This window comes from Ursus maritimus, unplaced genomic scaffold, assembly GCF_017311325.1.
Source record: "Ursus maritimus isolate PB19 unplaced genomic scaffold, ASM1731132v1 scaffold_14, whole genome shotgun sequence".
NCBI lineage: Eukaryota > Metazoa > Chordata > Mammalia > Carnivora > Ursidae > Ursus > Ursus maritimus.
This window is the reverse complement of record NW_024423786.1, coordinates 68,042,741-68,068,249: the sequence shown is the minus strand read 5'-3', so window position 1 is coordinate 68,068,249 and position 25,509 is coordinate 68,042,741. Positions and strand designations below refer to the sequence as shown.

General features: G+C 43.3%; 1 protein-coding gene across 4 annotated transcripts in view; it reads right to left on the bottom strand.

The window, feature by feature from the left end:
- Positions 1-477: 477 nt before the first annotated feature.
- The window catches only part of ULK2 (unc-51 like autophagy activating kinase 2), a 77,368-nt gene continuing 52,336 nt past the window's right edge, over positions 478-25,509 (bottom strand). Inside the window, exons 15-27 of one of the 4 annotated variants that reach the window (XM_040630113.1) lie at positions 24,861-24,998; positions 21,356-21,501; positions 19,519-19,599; positions 17,686-17,972; positions 16,137-16,321; positions 15,631-15,734; positions 8,995-9,144; positions 7,506-7,714; positions 5,739-5,917; positions 5,197-5,315; positions 4,682-4,839; positions 2,109-2,244; positions 478-1,301 (exon numbers count right to left, since the gene is read on the bottom strand). In XM_040630113.1, the coding sequence (XP_040486047.1) occupies positions 1,243-1,301; positions 2,109-2,244; positions 4,682-4,839; positions 5,197-5,315; positions 5,739-5,917; positions 7,506-7,714; positions 8,995-9,144; positions 15,631-15,734; positions 16,137-16,321; positions 17,686-17,972; positions 19,519-19,599; positions 21,356-21,501; positions 24,861-24,998 (1,951 nt within the window). In that variant the 3' untranslated portion in view covers positions 478-1,242. Of the gene's footprint in view, positions 1,302-2,108; positions 2,245-2,645; positions 2,756-4,681; positions 4,840-5,196; positions 5,316-5,738; positions 5,918-7,505; positions 7,715-8,994; positions 9,145-15,630; positions 15,735-16,136; positions 16,322-17,685; positions 17,973-19,518; positions 19,600-21,355; positions 21,502-24,860; positions 24,999-25,509 lie in introns of those variants that run through there. The other 3 variants (XR_005834749.1, XR_005834748.1, XM_040630114.1) reach the window with 3 other exon arrangements.

Below are 25,509 nucleotides of genomic sequence, written 5' to 3'. Positions count from 1 at the left end.
ACACGCTGCAGGAGCCGGACACGCTGCAGGAGCCGGACACGCTGCAGGAGCCGTTTCTGGAGGGACGTGAACCGCCCGCGTGCTCCGTGACTAGCTGTTTGGTGAACAGTCAGGACGAACGTGGACAACACGCGTTGGGCTGGAGAGAGCTGCCCGTGTTCCTAAGACAAGACAAACCTCAGGTTTCATTAACTTCACGTGGAAACTCCACGTCACCCACAAGCCTGCAGGTCACCAACTTTGTTTTGGCCCTATTAAAACTCTCGAGAGTGTCCCGAATTGGTATTTTTTTTTCCCCTAATACTGCCCAAATAAACCTAGCCTTTAGTAAACCTAGAGATCACAGGCATCAGCACATTCGGCATGCACAATAAAAAATACAACCGAGAGCAAACAACCAGCAACTCAAAACTGCCGCTGAGAAAATCTGTGTGTGTAGATGGAGAGGTTAAAAAAATGCAAAAGTTCACACGAACACAAGGTTTTACCATTTAAAAGTCCACTAGAGATTACATGTGAATTCTGGAAAGGGTGTGTGTGTATAATATAATCAAGTAAAATATTTTAAACAAGTCCATTGTGCCTCAGTTAGTTTTAAATGGCAAAATCCAATACACAGCTGTTTTAATAAATTAGTGCATATGAAAGATTTGGGAAGATTACCATGTGTCCGTATCAGAGCGAGGAGAAGGGTTCACAGTTTCTTCCCAGAGCCTTCTTCCAGCTTGTTCTCAGGCTCCACCTTCCTGAGCTGTTGGTGAAGCATGTGTGCTCAGATTGAGACAAACCTACCCCAGATGTCAAACCGCCTGGATGTCGATTTTTGTTTTTGTTTTTTTTTACTTTTGTATCTCAGTGAACACGCGGAATTTCACACACTGCTCTGGTGAACTGAGTACAGAGCCACTCACTTTGTCTCGTTCTTAATTATCCTCGGGAATAACTGCACTGCTAATTCTATTTCTAAGGTACATTTATTGACCAAGTTCACACTGAGAGCCAAGTGGATACTCTTGCGTCTGCTTCTACACAGAACAGGGCAGGGGCGATGTCTCCAGTAAGGCAGATTTCCTACAAGTTTGTAGCTCCGACTGTTCCTCCTTTCTGAAGTCATGCTTGTGCTTTGGTAGTCATCCGGTGAGAGACGGGGCTTTCTCGGGGATGGGGAAACAGAACCCAAGCTGTGATCCCGACCTTCTCTCCTCAGCCCCACCACTGGTCCAGGGACGAGCCCGCGGCCGCTCACAGGGTCGCACTGCTACAGCACAGCGCGGACAGTCTTCTCTCAATGCTGGTTTTATCTGGAAATAAATTCATAAGGAAAATCATTTCTGTGGTCAAAGCCAAGGCAAGAAGCACTAATGAAAAAACCACCACCACCACCACCACTCATTCTCTACGTCCATCCTTGTCTCGTCCTTTCTTTGGCCCAAAGTGAAGCATTCTGAATACTTTGTCCTCTGCCTGAAAACTGTTTAGACGTCATTTCCAGCTCGGTGGTGCGCAGTGGCAAGACGCAGCTTAGCACGCAAGATAAAGGACATCTGGTTTTAAGAGCTAGCTTGCTCACGACCACAAATCATTCTAGAATTGCCATCCCCTTGAGGCTCTTGGGAATGCGGTGTGAGCGCACAGACTCCAAAGGGTCCACCACCACCCCCTCAAACCCAGGGCTTGTACGTGATGCGTGAGGTCAGCACCCGGCGGCCTGCCGCGCTGCACTCTGCTGTCTAGTCCAGGTCTAGCACGGCGTCTTCACAAAATTCTTCAGTCACCAGCACGCTCACGAGGCTTAAACTGGTTGCATTCATTATTACTTAACAATAAAAACAAGGTTCTCTACCTACACAAACACACATCTGTGCGCACAGTGATGCAGTGTAAACACCAAAAGCCACCAGCATGTCACACGCATTACCTCCAGTCCTCAAACAACTCTCTCATCTCTTAGAAGAAGGAACAGACCACAGAAAGGGTAAGCGATTTGCCCAAAGCCAAGATCCAAACCCAGGCAGTACGATGCCAAACTCCAAGCTCTTCCTGCCGCACCTGTAGGACACTTAACTCAGCGGTCGTCGATAAACACACTGGTCTCTAAGTCAACTTACATTTATGTACATTTTCGATATCGGCGGGGTCCTGGAGAATCTTCGTCAGGCCTTCCAGAAGAAGGGCAGCCTTATGGTAGCGATAAACAATGTCTTCGGTCTGCTGAAACATCTCATCCAGGGCTGCGGACTGAACCTGAAGCCAAGTCGGCAGAAATGAGAAGATTCTCAACTTCTCCAAGAAAATATGAATCCATTTGGGCAAGACAGCTTTTAATGGAAGCTATCTAAAATTAACACATTTTGACAAAATAATATAATCTACCAAACTATATTAAACTCGAAGAGTCATCAGATGAGCAAAATAAAACGGGTTCTTGATCAAACAATCTCAGACTCAGGTGCAGGACTCATAAAACACAGTTCTAAAGTGGCTCTTCTAGGACTATACTAAAAAGTTTACTTTAAACATACACTTTCACACCAGGGCAACCTGACCATCTCATTAAAGTAGATTTTGTTATAATAAGATAATTAAATGGTGTTAAAAGTCATCTATTAGCTTCTTTTAACCAAAGAATTTTCAGGGGTACTCACTCACTGGTTCAGAGATGTGTACTGAGCCCCTTACCGTGGCAGGCGCTGGGCACACGGTGAAGGAGAGCTCACCGTCCAGGGGGACGCACGGGCCTGGAGGACATGGCATTCTAATTCCAAGGGATACGGGGCATTAGAGGAGGAGGCCCGGAATGGTAGGGAATATATACTCGTGCATCTAGCCCAACTATGGAAGGAAGAGAAGATTAGGGAAGCGTCCAGGAAATGATGGGTAGGATGAGTCCTAGAGGAGGAGGGGGAATAGGGCAGGTGATGGGAAAGGTGGGCGGGGGCTTTCCGGAAAGAGGGGACAGCAGCAGTATTCACAGGTTGTATTTGAGGAGTTTTCTCAACAGTATTCTGAAATGAGGCCCCAAATGGCATCACTTAGGGCAAGTCAGTAAACCAAGACTCGATACCCAACCTAACTGTAGTCTCAGTCCCTCGGGAATGTAACTTTCAACCAGTCAACACGGCATTTCCTGGTCAACAGACCCCTTCCGCTCCCACTCAGGAGGGCAACTTCGCCTCAACAATGCATTTCTGGCTAATAAATTCCTTTCTTCTTTTTTATGACCCCCCTCTCCCTTTTACAAACCTTTGTTGTGTTTAGCTCGGCAGAGCTCCCCTCTACTTGCTAGATGGGACGCTGCCTGATTCACGAATCATTTAACAAAGCCCATGAGATCTTCAAGTTTACTTGGTCGATTTTTGTTTTTGAACCTTCTCTTTAATCATTAACTGCCAGGACTGTCAGTAACACAGTATCCTAATGTATTTGTCAGCATCGTCTGTTTCTTTCAAACAGTACTTTAAAGCCACTTACGCTAAAACAAACAAAATGGGTACAGAAAGTCCATTCTGAAAAGGAAGAAGAAATAACTAGCTAAAGGCAGTGCTAACATCAGTAAGCTTGTCCTGAGCCCGGGCAAACTTACGCAAGTCACACTGCTCTTATTATCAGAGAAGAAAGGAGCACCGTAACTGCTTTGGAGGGGACATGTTTCCTGGCACAAACTTCCAAAAATAATTTATCATACGAAGTCGTAATTCAGTATAGAGCAATAGAATGCATATTATTCGTAGCAATAGTTTAGAGCAAAATAATGTCTATAATTCATATCGGAACAGTTTATATTCCAAACTTATTTTCCTATGACTTTTGATAACGACTTTCAGAATGAGGCCAAGGGTGATATAAGAGCACAATTCAAAGCAGACAAATTTTGGGCGGAGGAGGGAGATTTATTATGTTAATGTGGCAAAAATAAGACCGGTCACTGATTTTCTCCCCCACTTACCGCTTCTTTAACAGTGCCTAATTTCATTTCTACTTCAGAGCAATTTCCCCCCATGAGACAGAAACAAATGATTCCCAGTGGCATAACTACACAGTTGGAAAAGCAGATTTTACTTTGTGTCTTAAGTAAAGTCAGTGAGCAGAGTCTGGTCACATGGACTGGTTAACAGAGACTATTTTTTCTAATGTATTGTTAGGCCAAAATTTCTTAGATAGTAGAAAATGCAGAAAATGCAGACCCAGCCAAAGCTCTTAGATGCAAAGTACGAAGAGACTAGACAGCGCCTAATGGTGGCAGATTTTAAGAGGTACGATAAAATGTCACCAAGTGTGGTAGCCAATGTTACTTAACATGTTACTTGTGCTAATGACATGCAATTGCTCCTTTCGTAAGAGGGAGTCACAATGTTTGGGACTTGGGGATGGGTAAGGGCATAAACTCTTTTTCAAAGGATAACATCAAAGGGTGCCTGGGTGGTGCAGTGGGTTAAGCCTCCGACTCTTGGTTTTGGCTCAGGCTGTGATCTCTGGGTTGTGAGATCGAGTCCCGCGTCGCGCTCTGTGCTCAGCACCATCTGCTTGAGATGCTCTCCGCCTCCCCCTCTGCCCCTCCCACCAGTGCTCTTTCTCTCTCAAATAAGTAAATCATTAAAAAATAATAATAAAAGGAAAATGCCAAGTAGGTATTCAACTCAAACGATACTCTTACATAACAGTCAACCTTAGAAAGGGTTACCATTTCTACAGCACAATTATAGATGAGTTTCTCTGCAGTCACGCTGTTGATTTCATCAATAAATCTCTGTTTGTCAGAGAAGAAGCGATTCAGCTTTTCTGTAAGTTTCTTGCACATGGTGATGCAGAATTTATAGCGTTCATTCAGATTTTTGACAACTGCAAAGAAGTTGAGATGAGAACTAATTTTAATTTTTTCCTCCCCAAAATAAAGGCTCAGTGACATGCACCTTTTTCTGCCGATTTAAGGAAAGTGGCACTAAGTGATCCTTGGGGGAAAAAATGACCGGAAATCACACTCTTTAATGGCTTCTCTTCCAGTTAAGAAAAAGTTGAGAATAAAGCACTTCTGACTGTTCTCGGTATCGGTTAAATGGCAAAAACAAAACCCAGCAAAGTCAGCATCTTTGCCCATCTAAGAACATAGCACAGGATCCCACATCAAACTCTCTCGCTGTCCTGGGGGAGGGGCGCGCGAGGGGGCGGCGTCCGCTGCGGTCACCCCCCGCCTCCTACCTTGTTTCACAGCCGTGGACGGGCTCAGCTTCCCGGACTTGATCTGGGCTTTGGCGAGATGCAGAGAGGCTGCTAACAGCTGCGCTGCTTTCATGTATAACACCAGCTGCTCCACCCGCCTGCACCCGGAGGAAGAGAGCAGAGTGTTATCCTGGGAGCCAACGCGCCGCACTCCGCTCTCTACGCACGGGTCACCACTCAAACAGCGTTTCTAAAGGAATGCCAGTCTCCCTGACATTTTCAGTGCACGAGGAACTCCGAAGGAGCAAGGTTCCGCACGGAAAAGGACGTGCGTGCACTCTGAATACAACGGGTAGCCTCAAAAACCAATACAACCTCCTCATCACCAAATACCTCCAACGGTGTAAGTTACAGGGAAAGGCAATGCTAAGGAAGGCTGCACAAGCGGAATGTAGCTCAGTGGCGTAACTAAGAGCTCTCCGGAAGCTTTTCATAAGGGGACGTGATCGCTGGTGTGTGACAGGCCCTCCATCTCAGAAAGCAGGGAGAATCTGGAAATGAGGGCCAAAGGGGGCGCGTACCCCCAGTCTCTGCTGAGCTGGCTGATCTGGTCCACGACCACACTCTCCTGGATCTGGTACAAGGAGACGGCGGATGTGCACAGCTCCGGGTGGCCCCCCCGCACAGCCGTCAGGTCCAGCACGCACTCCGTGAACATCAGCATCACGTTGAGGTGCCGCAAGGTGTCCGTGTGTTCTCGCTGTGGCAAAGCCAATTTGTCTTAGAAACTCGCAGCTAAGAGAGGCGCATGCTTGTTTCTGTATAGAAACCACGGCCTGTGCTACTGTGCTTCTGTACTTACGAATATCAGAATGAAGAAAACAGACTAGGATTTTTACATTCCAGAAAACGACTAAGGAAATAAACAGGTGAAACAAAATGTGGGTGTGTCCATGTGCTTGTGTGCAGGGATGAGAGCAGCCACGAAATTAAGTTTCAGAGATATGAGGTCACTGTGCTTTTACTAGAAAACAACAAAACTAAACAATTAAATCGATATACATGAGACAAAACATGACACAATAAATACCAGGATTAGAAGGATATTCTGCACACTAAACTACAATTGTTGATCGTTTTGCAAATTCTACTGACTTATAGTTTCAGAGATGCTTTATTTTAATTTCTGGTGGGTTTTCAGTTCAGTGAGTCCTAATACCAAGGCTCTAAATTTCTGTGAGCTGTTCAGTTAAAGAGGGGAGTACAGGTGGACACAACAGCATGCATTAAAAATGGGTAGTCTAAAATTAATGTTGTTTTGAGATGTGTTTTTAGCTATAAACGTTTCTTGAAATCTGATATACGACCAAGCTTCTCATTCTCCTTTTACGATTAAAAAAGGATGAGAATAATTTTCCTAGAGAAAGGAGAATAAACCAATTAACTTGTGAAGGTCTTTCTGCTTTCTGACTATATATCCCAATACACTGGAAAATGTATTGGAAAACGATTTGTGTCTAATTTGATGGAGACTAAAAAAACTCTGACACCTGCTCTTCCAATTTTAGCACTGGATGACACATATGTTCAAAATTACTACTAAATTTACTATAAAATCACTGATAACTTTTGCATGCAACATTTTATAACTTTTCTGTGAAATATCTAACTCTCATTCACACAAAATAGAAACGCCGGAGTTTCAGCATGGAGAGGGCATCGGTTCTCTGTTGGTCTGGAGAACTGATCATTTTAACTGGAAATGCAAGCTAAGTTCGCACTGGAATCAGGGCTGAGGCCACTGACCGCTGTCCCGGACGCAAGACCGAGGAACTGAACTGGCACAGTTTCTGGGGTCACCAGATGAACTTTTCTTGTTCTGAATCTGTGTTCGGCATGGTTCTGATGTGGGTCTCCCTGTCCAACTGGCTCCACGGAGGGCAGGAGCTGGTCTGCAAATGCGAGCACCTGCCTGGCACCTTTATTTCTCAGTGTTAGTGACACATCTGGCATTCTGCTTAATGACTTTTTAAGCCTGAGTGTGTCATTTTCATGTTATGAAGGAAAGCAAGCACTGAAAATAAAAAGTTCTGGTTTTAGGACCAGGATTATGCTTTCCGAGTCTTATCAACAGTAACTAAGCCTCAGATGAGAAATCTGTATCTGTCACTTCCTATCAACCAAAGCTAGCTCTGGCGGAGTGTCACCGGCCACATTATTCCGAAAATACGGCGGCAATGGTTTTCAAATAGGAAAGACAAGTCAAGTTAAAGAAAAGAAAAAAAAAACCAACTTGAGAACTTTTGAGAGCACTTTGGTCTAGAACACCCTTCCAGGCGCTTCTCTACCTCCATCAGCGTCTCCTCTGGCAGTTCAGGGGCTTCGAAGGTGATGAGCCCCTCCAGGCTGGGGGGTGAAGCACCATAAGGCATGTATCTCAGGCTGGGAGCGGCCTCGGCTCCCGGAGGGGACGCCCCCAGGCACGGCCCCGGCGGGGAGCCCACACACACGCGGCCGCTGGCGGAGCACAGGAAGCCTCCGGAGCTGCTGGAGCCCGCTGCGAGGAGACAGGACAGTGAGCTGCCGGAGCCGCCGCGCCCGCCCCCACCAGCCCGGGGACAGTCTCCCGCCCCCGACCGCAGCACACGAACAGGCTGTATTGTTCCAAGTTCACCTTCGTTCCCCGTTCATACATCTGTTTTGTCGATATGATCATGGCTAGTGTTAACAAGCTGATGGCACATACACTTCTCCCTGTTGCCCCCGGTCGTCACCATCGTGAAACACGCGGATACGCGGCAGTTCGCTAAGTCCATATACGTGATGACTGTCTGGGGCATTTACACTATTTCTGATCTTTTATATGACAAATGACACTATCATGAAATCCGAAGTTTTCCCTTCTTTTCAAGGATCCATTTGTGGTAAGAACTCCGAAGTGGTGTTATAAGCAGGAACGGGATTACCACTGATAAAAAGTTACAAACATTTTTACAGCTCTTGTAAGAACTGCCACACCACCCTGGAGAGCAGGTGGGAGTAAGCACGCAGATCCCACCAGAGCTCAGCAACGCTGGGCATTACAACCTTTCGAGTGCGGGCCTAGTTAACAGGATAAAATGTCACTTTCTGAAAATGACATTTTGTTATTATTTAATACTTTTAATAATTTGAAGAACAAGATTATTGGCTCTACTTCCTCTCTCATTATCTATTTAGAATCCTTTGCTTATGAGTCTCCTGACATCTTGATTGGTAGCTTACGTAGCATAAGAGAATTAAAAGGACACAAGGTACAATAGAGACGACAATGCCAAATGTACAGTCTAAATACTTTCTTAGTTTGGGGTACTAATAACCTAGAGTATGGATGATAAAACCAATGTATTGGCCTATCTAAATGTAGGTAGGATTAAGTGCAAAGATTAGGACCCGAAGTACAAAGAAAGGTGAAACTCAGGTTTCTAAAAGAACAAAAGCAAAAATAAACCACCATCTACCATTTCAAAAAATTTACCAGACGTACTAAAATAGGCCTTTAAAATAAGAAGCACCATAGACGCGTAGCTGCTTCATCATGGAGAAGTCACATTTATATTATACTGATATAATATAGTATGATAAATATAGATTACTTTTATTTTATAAAGAACCCCCCCCCAACAAATAAGGTCCCATTAACGCCTTATAACCCTTTAAGGTCAAGAAAATGATGATCTCCATGTCACTGGTAAAGTCCAGAGAGGCTGAGGGACTCGTCTGAGTGCCATCATTAAGTCACTGGCAGAACACGGCCCTGCAGACACTAGCCAGGACGACAGTAAGACCCTTCCTCACCTGAGGCTGTTCTTGCTCGGAGGACCATGTGGGTGCAAGCGGGGGCTGTGGCACTGTGTGGAGGAGACCCCACGGTGAACAGGACAGCTCTGGAACTTGCTGCTGTTCCTACAGGGGGTGCCAGTCCACCAGCACACGCGCCTGCAGGGGCTACAGCGAGAAGTTGACAAAACATTACGGTGCTTCCACAGTGTTTATATTTGGTGGGGAGGGGGGGGTTATAGGGAGACCTTTACTTTTATAGAAGGGTTTCTGGGGCTTTTTTACATTGAGTATTTATTACTCTTAACATCAGAAATTCAACACAGATCTCCATTAAGAGTATTTTACAGTAATCTCTTCTCAGCTGTGAATCCTCTCCACACCAAAGCCTCCTAATAGAGTCGCTTCATATACTTCTAAAGGACGTGAGCTGCAGTCACGCCTGTTAAGGATCATTCGAAAAAGTGGAACCCAAGAACTTAGAACAACAACGTGAGAGAAAGCCGAAGGGAGATCAGCAGTCTCCACGGTGTAAGAGCTTTAAGAGATGGAGAAAGCTGAGTCAAAGTACATCTGAGCCTTGCAACTACAGCCATACGTCTGTCAGGAAGAAATGGGGGGGGACCCAATGTCAGGGGCCTGATGGGCTCAGCATGGGCTAAAGGAAGGGAAGGTGGAAAGGCCCTCTCCACCAAATGACGCCGAATCAATAAAAATTGTCCAAAGCCTTTTCACACTCAAGCATCTCAAAAACATTTCATTTCTGAGGACACAGAATAGAGACGGGAGTTAACACAAATCACAATTTTAAAACCAGATATAGAGAAAACCTGCCATCAGTGTCCATCCTAACCACAACAGAGCATAACAAACTTGAAGCATCTAACTAACAGAACAGAAAGTTCATAAAAATCTTCTAGGAGCAAGGAACAGTAAGTGGAAATTAATTAAATAGTATCTATTGTTACATGAGATGTACAAAATGACATAGATATTCTCTTTATGTAATATTGTTAAGACTTTATTTTAGTAGATACACATGTATTTAAAGATGGTCATGGATATATTTTAAGAGTCAATGACCTTATTTTTTTAAGATCTTAAGTTTTTTCCTACTATCAGCAGTTTTTATTTTCAGAAATGGAAACTTCATGGTTAGAAAGAGAAATCTGATTTCAAATGATGATAATAAAGTTCATGTGGAAAAGGGAAGAGAAAAAGAGGATAAAAATGATCAAAGATGCATTTTATGCCTAAATGTTGTTTAAGGAGAAAAATCTGGTTTCATATACACAACCTCGGACTTAAACTGTAACACATACTCATGCAGAACTTACTCTATAAATTTAAATTAATTTGTAAAGGGGGACGAGACATAATACGGTCTTTCAAACGAGCTAATTTCAAAAACTGCTCCAACTCGTAGTGACTGACTTCCGGCAAACAGCACACAGCACAATGACTTCCAGAACAGCCACATGAAGTGTGAGGAGCATCACAGACCTTTCTCAGTGAAACAACCATAACTGGTGAAAATTAAATTTTTTTAAAGGATTTATTTTCATTTAAGAGAGAGGGGAGTAGGGGCTGAGGGAGAGACAGAGTCTTAAGCAGACTTGGCGCTGAGCGTGGAGCCCAACACGGGGTTCAATCTCACGACCCTGAGATCACAACTGAGCAGAAACCAAGAGTCAGACACTTAATTGACTGTGCCACCGAGGCACCCTGGTGAAAATTATTTCTTTAAAAAACAACCACTTAGGGGCAGCCGGGTATATGCACCCTTATGTTCACTGCAGCATTATTTACAATAGCAAAGATATGGAAGCAACCTAAGTGTCCATCAACAGATGAATGGATAAAGAAGAGGTGGTGTGTAGGCGGTTTACTTATAAATGGAAGATTACGCAGCCATAAAAGGGGATGGGATCTTGCCATTTGTGATAACATGGATGGACCTAGAGGGTATTATGTTCAAGTGAACTAAGTCAGACTGAAAAAGACAAATACCATATGATTTCACTTATATGTGGAATCTGAAAAACAAAGCAAGCAAACAAACAAAAAGCAGAATTAAACCTATAAATACAGATAACAAACTGACGGTTGCCAGAGAGGAGGGGTGCAGGGGGGAAGGCAAAATGGGTGGAAGGGAGTGGAAGACACAGGCTTGCAGTTAAGAAATGAGTTAAGTCATGGGAATAAAAGGTACAGCATAGGGAATATAGTCAATGATATTATAACAGTGATGTATGCGGACAGATGGTGGCTACACTTGCGGTGAGCACAGCATAATGTACAGAGATGTTGAATCGCTATGTTGTATACCCTAAAACTAATGTAGCATTGTATGTAAACTCTACTCAAATAAGAATAAAATCTTTAAGTAAAGTAGATAATAATGTCTCATCAAATAGAGAATATCAGTAAAGAGAGAAATTATAAAAAAGAACCAAGTACAATTCGGGAGTTAAAAAGAACAATAACTAAAATTAAAAATTCACTACAGGGGTTCAATAGCAGATGTGAATTGGCAGAAGAAAGAATCCATGAACTTGAAGATAAATCAATAGAGACTGTGCAATGTGAAGCACAGAGAGAACAGAGAGCCTCGAAGAACTAGGAGACACCCCTAAGTGTACCTAAGCATAATGTGTATTATATGCATGACGGGGGAACCAGGAGGAGAGGAGAGGCAGAAAAAAGCAGAAAAAAAAAATCCAAATAAATAATGGCTGAAAATGTCTCAAGTTTGATGAAAAACATTAATCTGTACATCCAAGAAGCTCAACACACTCAAAGGGAAGATAAACTCAAAGAGAGCCACACCCAGAAACATCACAGTAAAACCGTAAAAGCCAAAGATTAGGAGACAACCTTCAGAGCAGCAAGAGAAAAATAATGTGTCACATACAGGGGTTTCATTCAATCTACAGGTCAATTTGGAACTTACTGCCATCTTAACAAAATTGAGTCTTCTCATCTATAAACATGGGGTTTCTTTCCATTTGTTTAGGTCTTCTTTAATTTATTTCATCAGTGTTTTGTAATTTTCAGAATCAAAGTTTTATAGTTTACAAGTATAAATTTATTCCTAAGTATTTTATTATTTTTGATGGTATCTTACACAGAATTTTCTTTTCTTTTCTTTTCTTTTCTTTTCTTTTCTTTATTTGACAGAGATAGAGACAGCCAGCGAGAGAGGGAACACAAGCAGGGGGAGTGGGAGAGGAAGAAGCAGGCTCATAGCGGAGGAGCCCGATGTGGGGCTCAATCCCATAACACCGGGATCACGCCCTGAGCCGAAGGTAGATGCTTAACCGCTGTGCCACCCAGACGCCCCCAGAATTGTTTTCTTAATGCCATTTTCAGATTGTTTCTTGACAGTGTATAAGAAATACAGTGGATTTTTGGGTACTGATCTTGTACCTTGCAAAGCTGCTCAGTTCGTTAGTTCAAGTAGTTTTTTAGTGAATTACTTAGGATTTTCTACATACAAGATCATGCCGTCTGTGAACAGAGGTAGTTTTACTTCTTCCTTTCCAAGCTGGGTGTTTTGTTTTTGTTTTTTGCCCAGTTGCCCTGACTAGAGCCTCTGATACAATGTAGAATAGAAGAGGTAACAGCAGATATCTTTGTCTTGTTCGTGATCTTAGGGGGAAAACATTCAATCTTCCACCTTTAAGTACGATGTTAGTTGTGCATTTTTCATAGATGTTCTTTATCAGGTGAGTAAATTCACTTCTATTCCTAGTGTATTGAGTGTTATGTATGACACTACCCGGTTTTCATATGTTCAAGCAACTTAACAATCCAGGGATAAATTTCATTTCATAAAATTTCCATTTCATGATAGAAACCCAAGGACCCAGAATAACCAAAACAATCTTGAAAAACAAAGGACTCACATTTCCTTCGTTACTATAAAGGTATAGTAACAAGAGAGTATGGTAGCAGCATAACAGACATATAGATTGATGAAACAGAATTAGGAGTCCAGAAAGAAACACATTTATAGTCAACAGATTTTTCTTACTAGGCTAACAAAACAATTCAGTGGAAGCAAGAATAATCTTTTCAACAAACGGTGCTGGGACCACTGAATATCCACACACAAAAGAATGAAGTTGGACCCTACATCACATCATCCACAAGAAGTCAGTTAAAGTGGATCACGGATCTAAACGTAAGGGCCAAGATATAAAACTCTTAGGAAAGAATAAAGAGTTAGGCAAGGGTCAGATGTTATTTAAAAAGGGGTATCTAGGGAAACTCAAAACCAACAGGGAACAGTTTAGCCTGACACCTACAGCCACAGTAAACACTAAGCACAGCCTAACTCCTAGCCGGGAAAACAAAAAAACCTCCTACTTTTTAACTCAATTCCTTTTATCCAATATATCACATCAGGCTTTCAAAAAAAAAAAAATAGAAGATATGCTAAAAGGTAAAAACAGTTTGATGAGACCGAGCAATCATCAGAACCAGACTCACATACAGCACAGACTGGAATTATCAGACCAGAAATTTAAAATAAATATGATTAATATGCTAAGGGCTCATTAGGGAAAAGTAAACATGTAAGAATAGACGGGTAACATAAGCAGAGATGGAGATTCTACAAAAGAATCATAAGGAAACATTATAAATCAAAATCCCTGAAACAGAAATGAATAATGCATTCGATGAGCTCACCAGTAGACGGACATAGCTGAGGAGAGAATGTTAGCTTGAAGATGTGTCGATATGAACTTCCAAAACTGGAAGGCAAATACAAAGAAGAATGAAAACAAAGACGGAATATTCAAGAACTGTAGGACGACTACAAAAATATAACATATACGTAATGGGAATATCGGAGGGGGAGAGAGAAAGGAAGAGGAGAAATATTTGTAGTAGTAACGACCGAGAATTTTCCAAAATTAATGACAGAACCAAACCATAGATCCAGGAAGCTCAGAGAACACCAACCAGGATGAATGCCAAAAGAGTTACACCTAGACATATCATATTCAAACTGCAGAAAATGAAAGACAAAGAAAAAATCTTGGGGGCGCCTGGGTGGCACAGCGGTTAAGTGTCTGCCTTCGGCTCAGGGCGTGATCCTGGCATTACGGGATCGAGCCTCACATCAGGCTCCTCCGCTATGAGCCTGCTTCTTCCTCTCCCACTCCCCCTGCTTGTGTTCCCTCTCTCGCTGCGGGTCTCCATCTCTGTCGAATAAATAAATAAAATCTTTAAAAAAAAAAAAAGAAAAAAGAAAAAATCTTGAAAGAAGCAAAAGAAAAAATACCTCACCTACAGAGGAACAAGAGTAAGAATTACATCGGACTTTTCTTCAAAAGCCATGCAAGCAAGAAAAGAGTGGAGTATTCCCTTTGGATTAGAAACCATGTTCAATGAGATATTTGATGGTCCAGATACTTCCTTCTTTGGATGCTAATAGGAGAGTCAATAAAAAAATTATAGAGAAAATGAGAATAAAGAGATTACAATGGTGATTCTCGAATTTAGGTGTATATAATAATCATGGGGGAGGTTTTTTTTTTAAGATTTTATTTCTTTATCTGAGAGAGTGAGAGCGAGCCCAGGTGGGGAGGGGCAGAGGGAGAGGGAGAAGCAGGCTCCCCTCTGAGCAGGGAGCCCGACGCAGAAGGCAGACACTTAACAGACTGAGCCACCCAGGAGCCCAGGAGTTTGTTAAAAATACAGATTCCTAGAATCCATTCCCTGAAAATTTGGTTAAACAAGTCTGGGTTATGGTCTGCAACATGCCCTTTAGTTTTTTGACAAACAGTGCAAGTAATCTCGATGTGGGTCTGTGGACATAACAGTCCCTGAAATGGCTATGCAGAGGCTAGGGGATCTCAGTGCTCTATGGTCTTTTTATAGGGTCTACTCACTGTATAAGAAATGCTCAAGACTACATGTGTATTTAGGCTAACTTTGGCCAGTATTATCCTACCAACAAAAACCGATCTTGGGTAGAATTCCTCCTAACTCATAACTGGTGATCATCAAGACACCCCACAAGCACCTGTCCTGATGTGCTAAGAAAAAGGATGAAGTGGCAGGGGGTGGGTGAAGAAATCTCAGTAAGTGTGTCAACGGTCAACAGAAGCAGATAGGTAAAATAATTACTTTCTCCAGCCCTCCGACCCAGCCAAAGATGTCCACGTCCTAATGCCTGGAACCTGTAAATAGGCTACATTACATGGCAAAGGGTAAAGCTGAAGACGGAACTGCCTCAAATATAAAGAGATTATCCTGGATTATCCAATGGGTCCAATGTCATCACAAGGGTCCATTAAATGTAGAACAGGGAGGCAGAAGGCTGGAATCTAGACTGGCCATTGTTGGCTTTCAAGCTGGAAGGAGACCCCAAGCCAAGGAATGAGGGCACTCTCTAGATGCTGGAAAAGGCAAGGAAATGCATTCTCCCCTAGAGCCTCTAGAAGGAATGCAGTCTCGTCAACATACTGATTTTAGCCCGGCTGAGACCTAATGCAGGCCTCTGACCTCCGAAACTGTAGAATAATACGTTTGCGTCGTTTTAAAGACACCACGTTTGTGATAATCTGTGGCGGCAAAAACAGCAAACCAACGCACATACTAACACATCGCCTGCCTTGAAAGAAACCACATTTTTCTTACCTATATCCATTGGCCGTTCTGTATTTAAACTGTCCGTGCTGCCCTGATGTCCACCTAAAGGTATCTTCACTTGTTGATCTGATAATTTCCCAGTACTGACAGATCTAGAAAGAAGAATGATGTTCATAATGGAAAAGTATACTTAAAAAAATCCCGATATTTAAACAAGGGAGATTTAAGCCGAGCCACAAAAGGGTTAACAGGAAGTCCGAGAATAAGGAGACAAAAAATAGATACCAGACAATTCAAGGCAGAGATGAACTTCAATAACTAAAACAAACAAAAAGCAGACATAGAACATTCAGGAAATTCAGTGAGAGCTCTGTATTCACAGTTACAGGAAGCACCTGTGGTTTTCAGAGATTCTAAATGCATACAGTTCATATCATTAACCATGCGGCATAACCAGCTACTAAACTCATTTGGTCTGGTTGGTCTTTATAATAGAAATATATGTACTACTACAGTTTTCACATGGAAGGCTGGAAGGAAATGGTGTCTTTTACCTGCCAAACACTGCTTTGTTCTGCTCAGACTTCTGTCTCTCACTTCCTTGAACCAAGAGACAGTGAGAGCATTCCCGTGGGTCATTCCCATCTTTAGGTGGCACTTCGGAAGGCCCATGACGAGTAACCAAGGCTAGCAGGTTGGAAGACGCTTGGGTCTTAGGTATTTTGAAAGGAGCTGTCGTCTAAGGAAACATAGGTAAGCTGGTTACTACACTGCACGCAGCGTCGGAATTGTCAGGAACGTCAGACCTGGATTCACCCACGGACTCTTGCACTGACAGCCTCTGTGACCTTGGACAGTCCACTCATACTCTCTAGCCTCAACTTCCTTTCTTCGGGAATAAGCGGGATAATGTATAGAAAGCATTCAGCACCCAGCGTGAGGTCCTTAGACCGTGCCTGGCACACGGCAAGTCCTCATTTACTGCAGCTGTTCTCATCTGGAATCGTCTCCATAAAGTTCAGTAGTCGTCCATCTACGGTTTTGCTTTCTGTGGCCCACCCTGGTCTGGAAGCAGGTGATCCTCCTTCTGATGTATCGTCAGAAGGTCAGTGGTAGCCTGACGCTCGGTCACACGCCTACCTCACTCACCTCACTTCACGTCGTCATGCAGGCACGTTCCCACCTCACATCCTCTGCTTCTCCCTCTCCCTCCGCCCCTCCCCCACCGCTCGTGCTCGCTCACGTTCTCGCTCACTCTCAAATAAATAAAATCTTTAAAAAAACCCCAACTCCCCCATGAGTATTATATATTATATATATTCTGGGTGTATTTTGAGAGAGAGCGACCACATTCACATAACTTTTATTATGGCATATTGTTGTAACTGTTCTATTTCATTATTAGTTATAGTTACTAATCTCTCACTGTGCCTAACGTATAAATTAGGCTGTATCATACTATCCGTGGTTTCAGCCATCCGCTGAGGGTCTTGGAGCATATCACCTGGGACGAGGGGACTACGTGCTTACTAGCTCATGGCCCACTGTCCAGAGCTCAGCTAAGCTACTCCACCGCATTGCTGACTCCCATCCACTTTGTGTGGCCACGCGGCTGCAGGGCCTCAAACGGGGACACTAGCCCCTCGTGCAAGCACACGCCGAAAGCAGCCTGCGGTCCCAAGTCCATTTAACTCTGGAGATGACTCCCCTAACAACGCTGGTGGTCTATAGTCTCCCCTGTCCCCCAGGTTTTCCCCTTGGGTATCCCACACGTGACTCCTAGGGAGCTCACCAGAATCCCATACTTTTGGTTCGAATTGACCAATCCTGCTTTAGCTCAGGCACCCCAAAGTCCTCCATCCCCGGACCCTAATAAAGGCACGTGCCCCAGGTCCTGTCTGTCTGCACCTGCCTGGACGTCCCCGTGCAGCCTCTCGAGGCATGCCAGGAACTTCTGCCAAGACATGTGAGTAATGGACTTCTCTATTTCAATTTCTCTTGCGGTCTGCTGTCGGACCTGAGCTCACCACACCCTGTGCTCCACGTAACAAACGTTTATTTAACAAAGTCGTAGCGCTGACAAAAAGAGTTTAATAAACGCACCTTAGTAGGAGAGCCAATGATGGTCGGTAAAGGAGTTTTAAAGAACCAATCAGAACTCCGAGGAGAGGACCCCATGTGCTTGGTGGGAGAGGTTCCAAGGCTGCCAGGCCGACTGGGCTGAGGTGAGTAGCTGTACCCAGCGCCAGTGTGGGACGGGCACACGGGGTCCGAGTGCTGCTTTCGGAGTTTCTGCTTGTTCTGGTAGATGTCGGTGAGGGTGGGGGCGCTCTGTAGCCTAGCACCCAACAGGAGAGACTGCGGTGACGGAGCCTGTGGCACTGGGGAACCTGCCACGGACATGCATGCAGGTTAGCCCAGGGTGCGGGCAAACACTGAAGGATTCAGAGGACGGTCCTTAAAATGCGAAGTCTAACAAATGTCATGTTCTTCAGGAGATATTTTAAAAACGGTGTACTTGGCAAGACACGATTTTGGGGCATCTTTTAGAAAACAGTGACAAGTGTATTGTCATTGGTATTCTCAAGAGACAGAAGGCAATGGTGATGGGTGTAGCAGCTAGCAGATAACTCAGATTAATGTCTGGTCGAATTAGCACAAGAGAACTATATCATAAATGGTCAAAGTCAATAAAAACTACAAAAACCTATGTTGAACAAAATGATTTCTACTTTTTATGTGACTACGTACTTGGGGATATCAATGTATTCCTCTCTCTTCTCACATAGCAGCTAAAAGAAACTTTCAAACCAATCCAGAATAACCCTTTATCTCATTAGATAATACACTTTTCTGGGATTTTATTTCACTTGTCTAAGAATAACAAGTATATATGGATAATTTAATTATTTTTATCAGTTTCATGAATAAAATTCATTTATAACCTAAAGTGTCCTATTCTCTACAAAGGAAACACTTGTCCACAGGTACTCTTGCCTCTTAAGGGGACACCCTATTAGGAACCCGAGAAATAAGGTCTTGATACTGTGAACAGCTGGCAACGGCAAGAGGACCGCCCCACACAAACCCTGTTGTTGCCGACTTCAGGTCTACTAAGCCAGCCTGGAGCTCCAGCTACAAATTCTTCAGGGCTTCTTGGAAGCTAAACTGTCACGATTATCTTAAGGACCTATAACCATAATCTTCGCAAAAAGGAAGTTGGAGCTTTTGCTACTGACCACTCCTAGCTTAATCTCATCCTAAATCTGGTATTTAATCTTTCAGAACTGGGTTCTGCCGTGTGTATGTGTATGTGTGTGTGTGTGTGTGTGTGTGTGTACATTTGTATAACTACGCACACACAAATAAATAAAATTAGTGGCAAAATGTTATAAATCTGGAGAGAGTTATCTAAGATTTATTTTTAGGGAAACACAAAATATGAAAACGAAGAAAAGAGTGCTTTTCTCAGTGACACAGAATTCCCTTAATTAGTTAGCCAACTCCTCAGATGCACATACAATAAAATTTGACTAATAAAAGTGTGATTTGCACGCATCTTTTCAGGTGCATATATATTTCATATTAAAGCAAATAAACTATATTTCTTGTTTTTCTCATGCTAACTGGCAGCTCTTATCAAGAATAATATTAATCAAAGAAAAGAAATTTCATTTCCTAGATTGATTTTCATTATCTATGTGACAATGACCAAAATTTAGCTCAGTTAATTAATTCCCAAGATAAAAGATACCCCAAAGGAGATATCTGATTGACTATACGATATGCTAAAGCCTAGCAGACTAAGATTCTAGAAAGTAGGACAATGGAAAGAATATTTCGTATCAGCTCTATTTCTTTGATAAGACTAGAAAACATAACTCAAATCCACTTATAACAGGATACAATTATTAATATTCCAAATAGATCTCTTACCTGATGAGTTTCTACTCCTGGATTCATGGCCCTGAGGATGCCCGCAGCAGCACGGACTGAATTGCTCAGGAATGGTCCCAACTATGAACGGGGAAACAGGGAAAGGAACGAGAGGGGATTCAAACCAGTGACGGATGGAAGCAGGTAAGACATGCGCGAACTGCACGGTACATCACAGTTTACAAAGCTGGATGAGCGAAGATTATTTCAGCTGGCACTTACGAGCGACTGATGTGCCGGGTGCTGGGCACGCTACAATCAAAGAACCCGAGACTCTGCCTTGGAACAAGACCAGCAAGAAGGAAAGCCACGTACACAAAGTGATGCCTCTAACAGGTGGGTCGTTTAGGACAGAGAAGTACAAAGAGCTCGTGGAGTCTGAGGCCTGCGGAGCTGCAGGGGGCCCAGCTGCTGTCCCTCTGCACCCACCACGTTCCCGACGCGCCCCCCGAGGCTCGCCCCCCGAGGCTGCTCCCAGCCAGGACTGTGTGTGGCCATACTAATTCAGGCTGGTTCAAGCAGGTCAGGGATTTGGACCATCTAGAGCTTGGGGACACTCCTTGGGCCGGGCTAAAGCGTTCTTAGAATGAATTCACTCTGGTCAAGGCTCCCCTGCCCACTCCTCCTACCAACCTCTCTCCCTCACAGGGCTCAGAGCGGCAGGGAGGTCTGAAGGGGCCCCCACCATATCCATCACAGGCGCCTCCCCAGTCATTCCGGAAGCATCTCTGCATCTACCTCTGAGAACCCAAACCAACAAGGGGAAGAGCTGGGAGAGCTCAGGGAGTGGACGCAGGCAGGAGACTCAGGCCTGTACAAAACAAGAGGCACTGACCAGGAGCTGCTGAGGGGGTGGGGGAGGGCCAGGATTGCGTTCCGGGAAGATTTTTCAGCCAAAAAGCAGCTTCAAAACCACTGCAATAGGTGTGGTGATATACATTTTTTAAAACATTATCATTATGGTTTTTGGGTTTTTTTTTCCTTGTTCTTTTTAAATCGGGGCTCCCGGGCATACTTTAATCCTTCTCACTCTGCCTCCTCCTGAAATTTCTCCACATTCCCTTATTCTTACTTGGCAGTTTTGCCTGAGGGTAGAGCCCTTTAGAAGTAAAAAAGTGTATAAAAATTTACCTCTTAGAATTAGAAAACATGTATATTTATATGGGGGGGGCAGTTTGAGACCTGCCCCGGGCCCTCTCTGCACCCCCCCCCCAGTGCTGTCCCCCTCAGATTCTGCAGTCTCAGCTGCTTTGGCTTCTCCTGCACATGTGCTGACGGTGGAGCATTTGGTCTCTCAGTTTCACTAGAACTGTGGTTTAAGGCTGGGTCTTCTGTTCGGTTGGGTTTTTGCTGCCGCTGCTGTGACACGGCTTGTGCGAGCATCCCCCCGGGCCGTGCAGACTTCCCAGGAGAGGCGGGAAGACCTCGGAAGCTGCCACCATCTTCCTCCCGAAGCTGGAAGGTCTCTGGTGGACCAAAGCCAGCGCTGCTGTCTACACAACTGTCTCTTCATCCTCATAAGTCTGAGTGGTAAGTAGGTGTTTCACGTGCTATTATCTAGGGTTTCTGATTTCGTGTGTCTGGAGCCCAAGCCCAATGGGGATATTTTTTATCCATAAGATCCATTTATATTATTCTATTTCCAACAGAGGTCCCAACAAACGTATCTAGAGCTGCTCACGCGGGGGCCGGGAGGAAGGCAGAGAGTGGGAGGGGTAGGATATGGCCCATCAGCTGAGACTCACTGCCATTGTGAGCCAATGCTCCTAATGAGAGTGTCATCTCAGATCTGTCACGGTGAAAAAAAAGTGGAAAACAACAGCTTTACTCTCCTTACCCAAAGGGGAAGGTGAATAAGGCCTGGAAGACCCAGTGGAGAGTCTTCGTCCAACTGTCTGTACTGTGTCTGCGGGCGCTGGGGAGCAGGACCCCAGCCGGAGGAAGCCCATAGGGCTGGTGTTAGACCTTCGTACCGCTGTAGATCTGCAAAGAAAAATAAAATTACTCCCTCTCTGGCAGGTTCTGGACTCTTTCTGTCTTTTTTTTTCCTAAAACTTCTAACCACACATAGAGTAGAATTTTTAAAAATATGTAATATAGTCACATGGAACAAATAAAAAATGTATAAAATTATATGGCATGAAGGCTTCCTCCCATCCTTGTATTCTGTCTGCCTAATTCTCGACACTCCCTTAATCCTACTCCAAAGGTTACCACTATTTCTAGATTCTAATATATCCTTCCAGAATTCCTTAATTCCTATACAAGCAAACCAACTGAAAATATAATCTTATTTTCATCTTGTTTTAACAAAGGTAATATACACCATACCAAATATTTTCAATTTTTTTGGGGGGGGGTTTAGGTTCCCTTTATACTCTTAAAATTACTGAATATCCCAAAGTTTTTGTGTTTTTTTCGCCCCCGGGGGGGATGGGGTAGAGGGCAGAGGGAGAGAGAGAATCTCAAGTAGGTTCCACACCCAGCATGGAGCCCAACACAGGGCTTGATCTCACGACCCTGAGATCATGACCTGAGCTGAAATCAAGAGTGGGACACTCAACTGACCGAGCCACTCAGGCAACCCTATCCCAGAGTTTTTATTTATGAAACTTGTATCTATTGATATTTACTGCATGAGAAGTTAAAAATGAAAAAATTTGGTCATTAATAATTCATTAAAACAAACTTATTACATGTAATGTTACATTATGAAAATTAATTATATCTTCCAAACAAAATAAATTCTTGAGAAACACGACATTGTTTTACATTTTGCTAGATCTCTAGTGCCGGTCTCAATAGTTGGATTCTCACGCGTGTTTCTGCACCCCATCTTTATGCAGCACAGTCTACGGGGGATGCACATGACGAAAACCCAGCCTTACGCGGATACGTAACCAGGCCTTTTCAGAGATTTGAGATACTGATCTTTAATTCTACACCAAAACTCAGCCCCTGGACGTTTCTGAAAGAATCACTGCGCTGGGGAATCTGAAACCACACCGATGAAATTCTGTTTTACATTAGGCTCTAATCTTTGGCAAGGTGTCTCGTACTTGGACTGCATCTTTTATCCACGCAGGATTTTTAAACATCTGGTATTTTGAAAAATATTGGCTGAGTCATGCAGATATTCCAAATGTTGACCACATCATAAATATCAAAAAGTCACATCCATGCCAAAGTACCACCACAGACCTTAACAGAAATGGCCGCTGAGGCATAACGGAAGCTGTCAAGATCACAGTGGTGAGTACATTTCAAAAATTCTAATTTTTTGCTCAAGAGCTCAAATTTTATGTCACTTGTTTTCCAGGAGTGGCAGACTTAGTTCATTTTCAACAAAATGGCTGCCCAGTGCCTACAAACGATAGCTTGTCAGCTGTTCTTTCATGAAAACACGGTGTTCCGTGAAAAACGGGGCTAGTTCAACTTGCAACTGAAACACTCATACACGAGCTTCTCCTTAGGAGAACAACCCCAATGTGCACCAGAAGTGCTTTCTGCCCACAAGCCACTCAAGGCTGCGGTTCTCAAAGAGAAATAGTAAATTTTACTGCTGCTTCGTTACAGCCATTCCTCGGTACCACGAACGTGTGGTGCTAAAAGATACGAAAAATCACCGTGCAGTAGGGTGCCCCTGCCTTGATGCATTTTGAGGCACCAGCAGTTTGCACAGCATTGCTTCTGTATCATTAATGCATACGTCGACATAGTGAAAAAAAGCAGTGTCCCAGTATCATCATGAAAACAGTCTTGACCTCACAGACCTTTGGAAAGGGAGCCACACACAAACCACACTTTGAAAACCACTGCTAATTCTGCTGTCACTTTGCTTTTTTCATTTTATAATACACCTTGGAAATTCTTCTACCTCAGTACATAGAGCGCTTCCCTCCTCTTTATGGAAGGTGCTCCGCTGTCATCGACCGGCGATAATAACACAGTCACTTCCTGGTGGGCATGTGGCTTATTTCTCACCCTCTGCTATTGTAACAATTAACAACCTGTACATATGTAACTTCTTACCCAGGCAAGGACTGTATCTACAGAATAAGTGACCAGAAGTTAAAGTGCTGGGTTCAAAAGATATATGCATGAATAATCTCACAGATTTGCCAAGATGTCCTTTGTAGAAAGCTCTCACGAGTTTTCATCTCATCCTACGAGATGGTGTGAATCTTTTTCCATTCATGGAACTAGCATTTGCTGGGCCCTTTTAATCTAAATCTTGTATTCTCCAATTCTAGAAAACTTTTTCTTCATTATTTCCTGGAAATTTTCTTCAACTTGTTCTTTCTGGAATGCCTACATTAACTAATACTTGAAGAATATTTTTTATTCATAGTTTCCATCTTCTTTGTTTGATTCATCTATTTTCAGATACAGCCTCAATTTTGTCTTCCAACATTTATTTTTATTTGCTTGTTATATTTTGTAATGTCCAAGAGGTCTTTTTGGGGGGCGCCTGGGTGGCACAGCGGTTAAGCGTCTGCCTTCGGCTCAGGGCGTGATCCCGGCATTATGGGATCGAGCCCCACATCAGGCTCCTCCGCTATGAGCCTGCTTCTTCCTCTCCCACTCCCCTGCTTGTGTTCCCTCTCTCGCTGGCTGTCTCTATCTGTCAAATAAATAAATAAAATCTTAAAAAAAAAAAAAAAGAGGTCTTTTTGGTTTTGATTGTTTTCAATAGCATTTTGTTCTAATGTACGGATGCAGTCTCTAACCTAGTTCTCAGGGTACACATTTTTTACATAGGTTTTCTTTTGTTTGCATTCTTGCTATTTGGTCCAGATTGCACTTCTCTGTTTTCAACCTTATGCCTCACTTGCACCCCTGCCCTCCCTGAGCTCTGTGGGACTCGGGTCTTGGGGGCACCGTGGGGTGCTCTGATGTCCGCCCTACTACAGGGGGCGCCCCGCTTCCATCTTTTTTTCTGTTTTCCAGAAACGTGTTGAAATCTCTCATCCACTGAGAGTGTATTCTTATCTTCCTTGTCTTTGTGGACTTAGACCTTTTTGTTCTTACTACCTTAGTGGGGTTTCAGGATGTGGAGGAAATAAATAATATGTAAATGATCTGCTCCAACTAGTCAGATTTCATCTTACCAAGTTCTTCCTTAATTCTTAAGAATTATTATATATACATATCATACTATATTGTCCAGCTAAGCTTAAATATCACTTAAATAGATTCTTACAAAAGTTTTTTATTGGTAGGTTTTGTACACCTCCATTATATACATACGTAAGAGATTATGTCAACCATGGAAAGTAACAGATGTTTCAATAACAACAACATTTTTAAAAGAAGAGGAAGGGAAAAAAATACTCGCTTACCTTGGAGAACCATGCAGATTTGTGCCAGAGCTGGCCGTAGATGTAAGGTTCTGCTCGATGCGCTGATAATTCCTTATCTGAGTAGGAACCGGTATTGGTGCTGTCTCACTGTGGGGCGACACAGTGGGCTGGCACTGCCTGCAACCACAATGTATTGAAAAAGGAAAGAAATCCAAGTAAGACTGTTTTTCTTTCATTTGACACCTTGGTGATATTAAGAGAAAATTCTAGAAGAGGCCAAATGATCACTTCCAAGTGAATAAAAAATGATCATCTCAAAAATAAGGCAAAAAAAAAATCACATTAGTCATTTAAAGAACTCTCCAGGCATTTATAGGCATATTGAGGACTAAGAATTATAATAAGAACTGGAAAAACATTCCTCTACAACAACAGGAGAAGTCTGTAGGTTGGCAAAACTCAGTTTCATCTGCTCATATTCTGCTATTCATTATTATGTGAGGGGAAAAAAATATTTCTAGGGAAATATGCTGGGTGAAAGAACAGGAAGTTCAAGAGCAAAGATGACTGGAATGTTTACAAAAGTCATGAATGCAGTAAGCATTCCCAAAGAACTCTGGCTTTTAAAACGATTGAAAATAACACTGTACGACTCTCAAAGCGCATGCCCGATCTGAGGGCCCCATGT